The sequence below is a fragment of the Vanacampus margaritifer genome, chromosome 14 (assembly GCF_051991255.1).
Source record: "Vanacampus margaritifer isolate UIUO_Vmar chromosome 14, RoL_Vmar_1.0, whole genome shotgun sequence".
Taxonomy (NCBI): Eukaryota; Metazoa; Chordata; class Actinopteri; order Syngnathiformes; family Syngnathidae; genus Vanacampus; species Vanacampus margaritifer.
This window is the reverse complement of record NC_135445.1, coordinates 603,207-616,272: the sequence shown is the minus strand read 5'-3', so window position 1 is coordinate 616,272 and position 13,066 is coordinate 603,207. Positions and strand designations below refer to the sequence as shown.

At 42.6% G+C, this 13,066-nt stretch overlaps 1 protein-coding gene across 2 annotated transcripts; it reads left to right on the top strand.

Annotated features, from left to right (window-relative positions):
- The first annotated feature begins 68 nt into the window (after positions 1 to 68).
- Positions 69 to 12,896, top strand: pitpnb (phosphatidylinositol transfer protein, beta). 2 transcript variants are annotated; one of them, XM_077586255.1, is made up of 12 exons: positions 69 to 132; positions 2,774 to 2,804; positions 3,247 to 3,392; positions 3,477 to 3,568; positions 4,725 to 4,732; positions 5,242 to 5,316; positions 5,404 to 5,487; positions 6,939 to 7,016; positions 7,095 to 7,199; positions 7,398 to 7,520; positions 7,589 to 7,673; positions 10,128 to 12,896. In XM_077586255.1, the coding sequence occupies exons 1-11, from the start codon at positions 113 to 115 to the stop codon at positions 7,634 to 7,636; spliced, it is 810 nt and encodes a 269-aa protein (XP_077442381.1). In that variant the 5' UTR covers positions 69 to 112; the 3' UTR covers positions 7,637 to 7,673; positions 10,128 to 12,896. The 2 variants fall into 2 exon arrangements, with proteins under 2 accessions (XP_077442381.1, XP_077442380.1); XM_077586254.1 differs by lacking the exon at positions 7,589 to 7,673.
- Positions 12,897 to 13,066: the final 170 nt, after the last annotated feature.

The following is a 13,066-nucleotide window of genomic DNA, read 5'->3' as shown; positions in this document are numbered from 1 at the left end:
GATTTATCGATTCGCTCAGCCAATCAGATGTCTCCCTGAGGGCGGGGCCAACTTGTTGACTGTGCGCTTTGGTTTCGCCTGCCACTGCGCAGGCGCATACCGGCGGACGAAGATGGTGCTCATCAAGGAATAGTGAGTCTGACGTGTTGGTTTTTTTCTCCTCCTAATCGTGGTTTTGGCGCAATTTCGGTCTTATTAGCTTGCGGCGAACACACAGCTTGTTGTGATCGCTGTGCTTCGCTGGCTTTCACGGCATAAAAGCCTCCAAAGACATCTTGAAGAGCGGGCGGGATAACGGACGTGGTTAACGGGACACCGGTCTTTTTAAGGCGTTGCTAGTGGAAAGCTATTGCTAGCCGCTGAAGTGGACAATTAGCCTCCGATTCAGTGCAACTCGTATATAAAAAGCACATACACAGCGTCGCGTTTAGCCAGTTTAACATTTGCGCGTAGGCGTGCTAACCCCACTAGCTTCGGCTAACCGGTTAGCATCTCATTAGAACCCCAAAGTGCCGTAATGTTAAGCTTTTGCGGGACAGATTAAGGCTCCGTCGGATTTAGCCGTAAACGCTAGCAGGCTAGGCTAGGAGCTTCAATAGCAAGCAGCTAGCGGCAGAACACTTCCCCAGACCCTCTCAACGTAGACATTTCCCAATATCTGACACTATTGTTAACTGTGTAAACGAGTATAGGGTGGCCTGCCGACGCTTTTCCAAGATATTTGTGGAAGGAGGACGCGGAAACGGGGCTGTTATATCGCCGGTACTCGCATGGCAATTAGCCCCATTTTTGATTGGGCGAGATTTAATGCCAACTGTTAGCAAGGCTAACCTGTGAAGCAACAGGGCGCGTCAGATTAAACTCGGAGTTTAAATAACTACTTACTCAACCGGGTAACTAATTAACCAACTAATAATTCTGTTTCAAGCAAGTGACTTAACCTGTCGCTCGTCAGTTCAACCAAAGAGCACAAAAAAACATTTCCAGCTCCTTGCTAAAAAGTACAACTATAAATATCCTTACTGTAGTCAGATGAAATAAATCAAAACAGACCACTCAAGTGAAGCAACTAACTGTACCCCTTGTAAAAGTGTTTTTTCAAACTTTTGGAAAATGGGTTTGGGGCCCATAATGATGAGTTTTTTTTTTTCCTTTTTCTTACTGGACCAGTAAAATTCTGTAATTTGATTTTATTGAGCGAACACAACTTTTATTGAGCCAAGGCACATATTTTAAGTTTGGAAAATCTCATACATACACCAGACAAAAATGTCACAATAAGTGGACACGTGAATTGTTTATTTTGAAGTGGCTATTTTGCCGTGAATCGCGCACCAGTGTGTCCTAGCTCGTGGCATGATGGTTATGGCCGTTACCCTGTAAACCAGTGGTGTCCGAACTCGGTCCTCAAGGGCGGGAGTCCTGCAGGTTTTGGATGTTTCTCTGCTACTTGTGCCAATGAACAGGATCATTATCAGGCTTTGGCAGAGCTTGCTGAAGAGCTTCAGGTGTGTTGAAGAGAAACATCCAAAACCTGCAGGACTCTGGTCCTCAACATCAGAGTTTGGACACCACTGCTCTAAATACATGGACACGGTTTGAATCCCCTATTGTACATTTACACACAACTACAATTTCTTAACAGTTGAATATGTTCTGAGGGTTAGGGTGCTAATGCTGATAACTTAATAATAATAATAATTTCCCATGGCACACCTTTAAGAGCTCTCAAGGCACTCAACGTGCCCCCCCGGCACACTCTTGGAGAATCACTGAGCCAGCTAATGACTAAAGTCATGACTGAGATTTATTTCTGGGTAGTTAAGAAAAGAAAAGAAGAAGCTAAAAATCTATCGAATGCAGACAGCTCTCAACAGATTCAGAGGAAATAAAACGACTCCGGTAAAGTGACTGTTAACTAACTTTAGGTTTAGGTCCACAAGAGACAGTGACACCAGTCAGTGTTTGTTGTTGCGTTAAAATTGTGTACTGTACATGTAATACTTCGAAGTTTATCTGTAGCTGTTAATGTCAGACATTGATTGGAAGAATTGAACGTCCATCCAATTTCCACAAGCGAAGAAGACACGGTTGTACTACAACGGCTGGCAGCAGAGGGGCGCGGCAACCACACGGGGAGAGGCGGGGTTTGACTCAAACGGGCGTTTTGCTTCCGCGTTGGAAAAGTAGCCAGCAAAATACCTAATATTTTATTTAAAAAATACACCGCGATTGTGTCAAAGGTAAGATTTCATCATTAGAAGCCCATAGTTAACTGTGGACGGGCTTAAAATGCACGGTGTCGTCCCTTTAAAGTGCACAGCAACGAATAACGTGTGTACCGTGAGTTAAATAGTTGAATTATGAAGTACAACTGAACTCACTATTTTTGCTCCAGTTGGCATTTTAGAACAATAGAATACTTGCGACCGTCTTTTAGCATACATGCTACCGTTTGTTTTTAGCATGTATGGTATAGTATGTCTCGTTGCAGCTGCCTACAGTTAGCCACCAGTAGCTGTGCGTGTGTCAGTCAGTCTGTGTGTGTGTGTGTGTGTGTGTGTGCGTGGTGAGGACGTGTGTGAAATTGAAAAAACAAACAAACAGGGCAAACTGTGCAAGATATGAAGTGTAAAATGACAATAATTTTTTTGCCTCCGGCCACCCGTCCAAGTAGATTTCAAATCTGTGGGAAACTCTGTCGTATTTACATCAAAGCTATTATTTGAATTTATATCGCCATAATCACGCCTGTTTTTTTGTGTGCCCGCAGTCGAGTGGTGTTGCCCATTTCTGTCGAAGAGGTGAGAATCATTGCATGAACAAGTCAATACTGAATTGTTATGCTGCGTTGAATAAAGATGGCAAATGTTCAATAATCTGACCTCCGAGACGGATTTCTGCTGTAGCCCAGCAGTCAGGAATGCAGCAATTCACGATCATCATTTTGACGCTTAGTTTGCTCTCATTCACGTTCCACCTTGTTTTCCTCGCACGATCCCATGCTCAGTAATGCCCTTAAGACAAATCAAGTGCAGCAGTGTGACCTAACCAGCTCTAATTACCACGCTGAGAACTGAGATAAGTTTTGGCAGGGTGAAAAGAGCCTGCAAGGTGGAACTTGTACCATTTATATAAATGTAAAAACAATTTTTTGATATTATGTTATATATTATCAGGATCATAAAAAGCTGCATTTTTACGGGGATACGTCATTTGAGCTGAGGCTGTGCTTTCTGCTGCCAGTATCAAGTGGGCCAGCTCTATTCCGTTGCCGAGGCCAGCAAGAATGAGACGGGCGGCGGCGAGGGCATCGAGGTGCTGAAGAACGAACCCTACGAGGAGGACGGCGAGAAGGGACAGTTCACGCACAAAATCTACCACCTAAAGAGGCCCGTCTGCCGCTCTCACTTTTGGACGTTAACGCTCGCCCTTCGTCGCCTTCTCACTTCTCTTTTGTCTTTTGCCCCCTGCAGTAAAGTCCCAGGATACGTGAGGATGCTCGCGCCGGAGTCGGCGTTCGTTTTTCACGAAAAGGCCTGGAATGCGTACCCATACTGTCGCACCGGTAAGTCGCAAGACACGTTGGAGTGTGTTGATTAGTGAACAATGTGTTAAATGTATGCAGAGTAACATCTGAAATGGAATAAACATTTCCTTAAAAAAGAAAAATCTGTGTCCAGTGTGAAATTGTAGACTCAGGCAGTGTGTGTACATTCTTATTTGTCAAGATAAGACTTCATTCATACCACAGTGGAGCAATTAACTGATAAAAAAAAAAAGATCCCAAACTGAGGGGGCATTCTAAGTATTATATCCATAAATTTTTAAAAATGTTTTTGGGATATCTGCGTTCAGTTTCATCCATTAAATGTAAAAGAAACAAAATCGGACATAAGTGTTTTTCTACTGGACAATGACGAGACTATAAATAAAGATGAGTTAATACACAACCGGATCAGTCCAGTTGTAATCGATTCAGCACACACGGGGGGTGCACTATAGATACAGTGAACAATATACATTTGGCCCACGGCGTCGATTTGGAATCCGCCGACCAATTGCGACAACACTTGTTTGTGGATGTCATCATGTCTGCCCCAGAGTGTCAAAAAAATGGCTTCAAGCACGTCTGGCTGGGGATGTAATGATATCCAAACATGATACGATAAATATTAAAGATCACAAAATGAACCTCACGATTTGATAAATATCACAATATTGTGAGGAGGTTGGCGCTCACGGTATTGTAAACACAGAAAAAAACTCATATTGGAAAAACAAGCACATTATTGTGTTGTACATAACGGCAGTGAAAGAGCTCGGCTCGGCCATGTCATGTCATCGCACATTTATGTACTATCGGCTCAGTGGCGCAAAGTTTCAAGGTCGTCTTGTATGTAGTCTGGAATGCTGTTTGGCGGAAGCGGATGTCAAGTGTTTTGTTTTGTTTTTTATGGAAAGGTTGAAAAATATTTGCTTGTATGACTGATTTATGGGAGTTATAGTCACCACAATGGCTAAAACATTCCTAATTAAAATTAAACTGAACTAATAAACTAATCACTAGAGGGTACTAGAACTGCACAAATGGAATACAACAATTACAAATGGAATACAACCCGCTAGCTAGCCATAGCAGGTTGACGATTGTGACGATTGCAAAGTGACGATTCGTGACACTAACAGATTTTGTTTTTCTTTCCTCCCGCCGCCTGCTGCAGTCGTGACGGTGAGTGTCATCTTTCTCTTTAGCGGCACGCGTTAGCGGTAGCGCCATCTGTCTTGTGCCGAGCGCTAGGACGCGTCATCGCGCTGCACTGGTGAAAAGCAGCATGGTGGCTACGTAAACGCCTTATTGGTTGATTGGATTTACTGATAATTCCCGGCCTCCATTCATGGCGCGCTTGCTAAATCACTTGGCAGAGATCAGCTACAACTGTCAACACCGCCTGCTAACGTCAACTTTATTCTTATAAGATCATATCTTGTTCTAAAAAAAAAAAAAAAAGCTTAACTTTATTCCTTTGCAAAATATGGCTTTTTGTTTCAAAATACTGCTTTCTCATCAAATGACAGCATATTTTTTTAATCCTCATAAATTGGCTTTCATATAGAAGTACAACTTCATTCTCACCAGATTATTACTCTTTTGTGTGTGGGGGGGGCAAAGAAGCATTAAATTCAGACACACTTGTCAATACAGATTTCGAGCTGATAATCTCCTCTGCCGCCTCACAGAACGAATACATGAAAGATGACTTTGAGATCAAGATCGAGACGTGGCACAAGCCGGACATGGGAACCGTAGAAAACGTGAGTCAGCAGAGAGAAAAACAAAGAGTGAATTGCTTCCTGGATGTTGTGATGCTGACTGTGATGTCATCACGTGTCATGTGTCAGGTGCACGACCTGGATGAGCCGACGTGGAGAAGCGTGGAGGTGGTTCCCATAGACATCGCAAACAAAGAGGAGGTGGCGGCAGGCGTGAGTTCTCAACTGCTTAAAACAAACTTTTGCTATATATTGTCAACAACTGCATCTGAAATAGAGCCCAAAAATAAAAACAAATTGAACGTAAGAGAAGTACGACAGCGTATTAAGGCCACGTATAAATATTGATATAAATTGATCTACGAATGAATAAAAAAAAATTTTTAGAGGACGGCGGCAATATTCAGAGAGAAAAACTTGCAAATTTGCCACTTGGTGGTTAATAAGACAGTTTCTAAAATGAAAAGGCAGGATGGAGACGGGTTCATTCTTAATTGAAATTTGACTCGTCATACACGGCAGCTCGAGCGACAACACTTCCTGATCGCCTACCAGCTGACTAAACACTAACCAATCAGAAGCTAGCATACTTTAGGTAAATGCAAGTCAATGACGGAGAGCAGCAGATTCGACACGTCAACTTAAGATGTCAACTTAAGATACTTGTATCAAAAAAATTGCCAAAATGTATGAATGTGTAAATAATAATTCTGGAAACATAAATGTTCAAGTAAATATTTATTTGAACAAATTAACTTAAATGCTTGACCCTCAGGGTGAGGACTTTGGCAAAGCGAGGCGTCTTTGTCGCCAGCAGTACGCTTCAAAGTGTGAATGCTTAACATGATACGGTGAAAACCATTACTAGCTTCTTAATTGAAAACGCGACCGAAAAAGTATCGGCATAAACATCCGAGTAACACGCTACGTGTATTTCTTGTAAGTTTCTGAGGTTTTTTTTTCTCACAAATGTGTTCGTCTTTTGCTCAGAATATTGCCCCCGCCCTCTAAAAACAATCTATTTATACGTGGCCCTAACACGCCGTTGTAGAGGAGCAGCTTGTGTGTGGCGGTGCCGGCCCACACGTTGGGTCAGTCTTCTCAGCGCTCTTACACGACGACATCTTACACGACGACACTTGCACTGCTTTCAACTCGAAAAGGACGCATTCTCCCGCTTTGAGCCGCAGTTTGTCACACGAGCCTGCGTGCAGTAATGACTTAAGTGGATCAGGGCGGAGGTGCGGCTTAAAGCGCCACCTCCATCTGCTGCCCCCCCCCCACCCCCACCCCACACTGACCTGCCGGATTAAAACAGCACCATGCGAGAAGAACAAAACCCACTTTTAGCTTCTTCACTGTTGTTGCAAACCTCTCATAGTTGATGGCAAAGTTATGTTGTGCAGGCGCATCAAATGTTTACACATTCCTGTTCTGTTACTAGGTTTGGTGATATATAAAAAAAATTAGGCTGAGAAACGTAATCCACCATTGTGAGTTTGTGACCTTAAACCTCTGTGCAACCCAATTAGGAAAAACTTTTTTTGTTTTTTTGTGTCCATTTGTGTTATGGAATGCATGATAACGTCTTCTGGGCGAGTGCATATATTTGCTCTCTAAAGTGACACATTTTCTCCTCGGCTCTCGATGGTCTTTTATTGCAGGACTACAAAGCAGAAGAAGATCCGTCCCTCTTCCACTCGGCCAAAACCGGAAGAGGCCCCCTCGGCCCAGAGTGGAAGGTAGAGGACGCGGGCAGCAGCAATTGAGCAGCCTTGTTTTTTTTTATTTGGTAAATTGCAGCTCTTTGCCCTGCGCAGAACGAGCTGAAGACGGATTGTCCGTACATGTGCGCGTACAAGCTGGTCTCGGTCAAGTTCCGGTGGTGGGGCTTCCAAACCAGAGTGGAGAACTTCATCCACAGGGTAAAAAGGCCATTTGCACCCCTCGGTTTGCTTTCATGAGAATATTTCATGTCAAGAGGCTGACAGTCTGAAGATTTGGACAATGTTAGGTTAAAAAAAACGATAAATCGCTGATCATTGTTGTTGTCCTTCAAGCTTCAAACGTGCCTTGAGACACAAATGTAAGATTTCACTTGGCCACTGCTTTGGTGTCCGCAGCAAGAAAAGCGCATCTTCACCAATTTCCACCGTCAGCTCTTCTGCTGGGTGGACAAGTGGGTGGGCCTGACCATGGAGGACATCAGGCGCATGGAGGAGGAGACCCAAAGGGAGCTGGAGGAGGTAACCTTTTCCTCGCTTCTCCGCTCGACGTGCCGGCGGAGCTTTTTAACCTTGTAATGTCACATTAGATGCGTCAGAAGGGCGACGTGCGAGGCACCTCGGCGACAGACGAGTAGACGCCGTCGCTGTAGTCAAACTCTAGAGGCAGGTCGAGTAAGTCACGCATGGAGACCGGCCGGCCGCCGCCGCCGCCACCGCCACCGCCGCCTGCATGGAGAGCTCTTTGCTCTTTGTCTGTCCTTCATCACGCTTCAAAGTCGCTCAAACTCAAACTTCCTCTTCGTCATCACTCACATCCGTTTCCTCCTCGCTGAGATTCATTGCTGTTGGAATGAGGCCACTTGAGAAAGACCGTTGTATCTTTTGCTTGGCCTTCCTTATCTGTGGCGCTCTTTAGGCAATCGATCAATCAAAACTTTATTTATAAAGCACTTTTCATACAAAAATTGTAACTCAAAAGTTCTTTACAGATTAAAATAACGCTGTGGTTAAAAAAAAAAGAAGTTAGAAATTAATATTTTTTATTAAAATGTTTAAAATATTCTTTAAATGAATTGATTTAGATTAAAAAGGAATTAAATAGTAAAACAAAAATGTATGTCCAAATTTTTAAGTTGTTAGGAAAAAGACAGACGAAAGGTAGAAAATGTTTTGTTACCTAAAAGTGACCTCAAAATGTCCTTAAAAGATCAAAAGCAGAAATTTACCATAAAATATCTATGAAATTGCTAAAAATGCCAGAATTTTTATTTTTTTTTATAAACTAATAATTAGAAAATGTCCAAAAGCAAATGAAGAAATCCTGAAAATGACCAAATGCACCAAAATGTACACAAAATTGCCAAAAATGGCAGAACGTTGATAACAAAAAGTCAAAATGTCAAAAATGGCCAGAAAATGTCCAAAAAGGATGAAGAGGGGCAGAAAAATCTAAAATGATTGAAAATGACACACAAAAAACACGACGAAAGGTAGAAGAAAATGAATTTCTCCGTATTGGATGCTGCTGTCATATTTTTCTGTTCTGGTGCAGCTCTAATTAGCTCTTGGGCCCGCGTACAATAAACTAACACTAATGCACTGTTTGGTTCATCACAATGTTCCAATGTTTTGTGGATCCATACAGACGGATGTTTTTGTGATGTATTTGGTCTCTAATGTCTCTTTTGACAGTACGGTTTGCCGAGCTCATGTGACGATGTGCGACTCCTCCGTCTTAACTGGATTCAATTAGCCAAAGAGTGCATGCAATTGTTCACTTTAAGTGGATGAAGAAAGATACACTATTGATAGGAAATCATTTTCAGACCAGCGAAGTGCATTTGCATCCAGAAATACGCTGTATATTTTTGTAGCCCAGTTTTTGAGGATGGAACTTGCTAGCAAGCAAACGAGCGACGTTGATTTGACACGCTAGACGACCGCAACCAGCCCCGTTTCTTCTTGGTGTGACTCAGAAAAAGTCGATTCATTATTCAATGTCGTTTACCTAGAACTCGACTACATATATTTTAAGAGAAAGGGAAATACAGTCCGGGTAATGGATTATGAACTATTTGTAGGGCCAGCATGTTCACAATTTTGAAACCTCCAACTGCTTGCGTTTGTCATTTCTTGTCATTTGTCATTCATTCACTTTCTCTCATCGCTTTTTCTTCTACGACGGCGTATTATGGCCACGTATAAATATATATTTTTTAGAGGGCAGGGGCCATATTCTGCGGGAAAAACTCGCAATTTATAAAAGTGGCTAACTAAAAAATCGTAAATTTGCGACTTAATGTAGTGGCAAATTTGCGAGTTAATAAAGTGGCTAATTTGCGGGGGGAAAACTCAGAAACTTACGAGAAATACACGTAGCGTAGCTATAGTCTAATGTGAGGATTGCTTGGTGGTTAATAAGACACTGTTTCTAAAATGAAAAGGCAGGATGAAGATGGATTGATTCTTAATTGAAACTTGACTCGTCATGCACGGCAGCTCGAGCGACAACACTTCCTGATTGCCTACCAGCTGACTAAACACTAACCAATCAGAAGCTAGCATACTTTAGGTAAATGCAAGTCAATGACGGAGAGCAGCAGATTCGACAAGATACTTGTACAGAAAAAAAAAAAGTATGAATGTGTAAATAATAATTCTGGAAACATAAATGTACAAGTAAATATTTATTTTGAACAAATTAACTTAAATGCTTGATCCTCAGGGTGTGGACTTTGGCAAAGCGAGGCGTCGTTGTTGCCAGCAGTACGCTTCAAAGTGTGAATGCTTAACATGATACGGTGAAAGCCGTTACTAGCTTCTTAATTGAAAACGCGAGCGAAAAAGTATCGGCACAAACATACGCTACAAGTATTTCTCGTAAGTTTCTTTTCTTGCAAATATGCCAACTTATAAAGTGGCAAATTTGCCGATTTATAAAGTGGCAAATTTGCCACTTTTATTAATTTTTTGAAATATTGCCCGCGCCCTCAAAAAAAAAAAAAAGATTTACACGTGGCCCTAATACGCCGTCGCACTCTGCCGTCAACTTTCCATGTAGCACGTCTTGCATGCACTGTAGATTTCACTCTCATTTCTTTTTGCTTTGTTGTTTACCTCACCCAGCTGCGTAAGACCGGTCCGATTCGAGGCACCAGTGCTGCTCACGAGCAATGAGCCAAACCATCCCGACCCTGTCTTGATGATGTCATCGGAGACACGCCCACCACCACCACCATTACCACCACCACCACAACCACCGCCGCCCGCCAGGAGGAAGTGGCCCTGGTCCCCCGCTGCTGTACAGACCCCTCCCCACTCTGCTCCAACAACAAAACAACAACCTGGTTTTGCATATATAAATATATATATTATATATACGTACACAAAGACAAAAAAAAACCCTCTTTGCACAGACGTAATTTGCCTGAAATGTAAATGATAGTTGGCGATTCCGACGGACTGGTTTTGTTTTTACTCTAACGTGGAGCCTTTTAAATTGGCCATTAGGAGACGAATGTGCTTTTAGACGTCAAGGTCTTCACCAAAATTGGGCGACCATTTTTATGATGATCTCCCCCCATTGTTGTTATTCTACGTGTTTGTCTGTACTTCAACGCAGTATTTTGTCCGTGTTGTCGGGAGGCAGCCCGGCCCGCGAATGGCGAGCGCCCGCAACTGCTCGGTACTGAAGCGAGGCGGGCGGGCGTTCTCCCGACTTAGCTTTACCCCGAGACCGCCTCCACCACCACCTGTATGAAAGATGTCACATCCGTTTTTGTTAGCACCCGTGTCCAGGCACCGTTTGCGCGTGCGGCGTCAGAGCGGGGCCTGTCGTCATTTTAAGTGTTGTGCTGTCGTTTCGGCCACTTTTGAAGTCGTACTCGCACGAGGCACATTCCACTTAAGTCCAAGACTTTTGACGAGCGCTCCAATGTATAATCGTGTTCGATATACGATGGGAAGTGACGTAGGCGCGTCCTGTAATTCCTGTAATGTCACCATAGCTAGCACCTTGCCTAATGAAAATCAATACGACTACTGTGCTTGGAATAATAGCTGAAGACCGGCAGTCGCTTCCTGGTCGTCTTCTTCTTTTAAATGACTGCTGGATCACATCTCTATGGCGTATAGCGCCACCTACAGCAACAGAGTCCGTTCTCAATATTCGCAAAAGAAGAACAGATGGAGACGGGCAGAAGTCGCATGTCCGTTTTGCACATTTTCAGTAAATTCGCTTAAAATTTTTGAAACATTTTTGGATGGAAACCTGACTACTGTTAAAAAGAAAAAGTTTCTTGGTTTTACCGTTTTTTTGTAGCAGTAGGATGGGCTGGCTGCGTTCACCAAAAAGTGGAAATAATGAGCCTTTTGTGAAAAACCTCAAGCAGAAAAGTTACTTTGGGAATTTATTATTATTTTTTTTTGATTTTGTGACTCCTCAAATTGTAAAACAAAAAGACTCAAATAAGGGCTACTGTTGATTTTTTTTTTTAGGTATGTACACAGATACCGATGCACACCTCAAAGTGAGCGTCAGTTTGTTTTTTTGTTTTATTACACGCCATTTGTCATCATTTGTCACAATGACGTCACCCTCTTTCGACTTCCTACTGCGATAAATGCTGGTTTCAAACGTGAGGTGCCTAAACTTGTCCGACTTGCAACGTGTGGACATTTTTCTCCCTCAACCGACGTGACAAGCCGAAATTAATCGCCTAATCTTTTCTCTTCTACGTGCTCACGTACTAAAGTGAATGAATGAATGAAGTTGCTAATCGATTAGTTTGTCACGATAGCACGATGGAAATAATCCATCTGGATATGGTGGGAATGTCCTCGCGTGAGTACGCCCTTAGAAGTATGAGCTCGTGCATCGAGGTCGACACCAGCTGTGTTTTTCGACTAGCTTCAGCGGCTAACTAGCTGAAGACTTTGGAAGTTGTGCTGTTTGTCATAAGTGTACTTTTGGGACCGCTTTTCATGTGTGGTTTGATACTGTACTGCTAACATGGCTTAACCGCGTTTGCGAAGCGTGACCTCCAAAAAAAAAAAAAAAAGGAAGCGAGCCGCCGCAGTCTCGTTTCTTTCTTGTCACCAGTTAATCGTGTGTGTTGCTCCAACTGCCATCCAAGTCGAGGATGGAAATCCCACTGAGCGTTGATTCCATATCCTTCATGTCCAGTGTCAGGTCTGTGAATGACGTAGTGTGCATTTTCATCACTAGTAAAACAATTGAGCGCAGGAGTAGAGCGATGCTGTCCTGCTAGTCATTTTAAGAGAACTACTTTGTCACGAGCTCGGCAAAACTGCACCAATTGACATCTGCGCGCTACTAGTATGACTTGTGGCATAAATTCAATCAGTTGCATCTTGTGCTTCACTAGTCGGACTAGTAGTGTACAGATTGTCTAGTTGGACAAGGCTACTAGTATGTTGGATATGGAGTAAATGCTCAAGCAGCTTTCGTGTGATGGCTGCATTCACAACAAAACAATGCAGGGTGTTTTTTTTTTCTTTCTCTTTTCTTCAACCTGTTGAAACCTCACACGGCAACACAACGGACGACATGTTAGCATTTTCTCATTTTCCCTCTTGTTTGTTTTGATTTGCTTTCTGTGTGTTTGATAAGGGAAATCATTTTGATAAAAAGAATGATGCCAGCTGAGGTTTGACTGTGACGGGAGGACGAGAAGCAGAGGCAACCACGGCAAAAAAAAAAGATTTTTTTTTCATTGATGGAAGGACTGGTCACAAAGGCAACATTCAGGGGTATCAATAGTGAATGTATAATTATTAGTTCCTTATTTTCATTAATTGTCACAGTTGGCTAGCTGTGACTGAAGGTCTAGACAACGGAACACAACAGAATATCTAATAAATTTCAAAAAATTAGTGTGTGCTGCTTGTTTTGTTTTGATGGCTAATTGTTGTTTTTGCCAAGCATTTATGTTTCATCAACTTCCACAGAAATACACTGATGCCTTGAGAATCAAAATTTAAAAATAGAAATTTTGATTTATCGCCCAGCCCTACTATGCTGAAATGCGTATTTTTAACAGGGC

What these genes read in the sequence shown, in the direction of transcription:
- pitpnb (XM_077586254.1), top strand. Translation starts at nt 113, where the DNA reads ATGGTGCTCATCAAGGAATA. An exon ending in ACATGGGAACCGTAGAAAAC is followed by an intron (nt 5,317 to 5,403) that starts GTGAGTCAGCAG and finishes GTCATGTGTCAG; the next exon opens with GTGCACGACCTGGATGAGCC. An exon ending in AAGAGGAGGTGGCGGCAGGC is followed by an intron (nt 5,488 to 6,938) that starts GTGAGTTCTCAA and finishes CTTTTATTGCAG; the next exon opens with GACTACAAAGCAGAAGAAGA.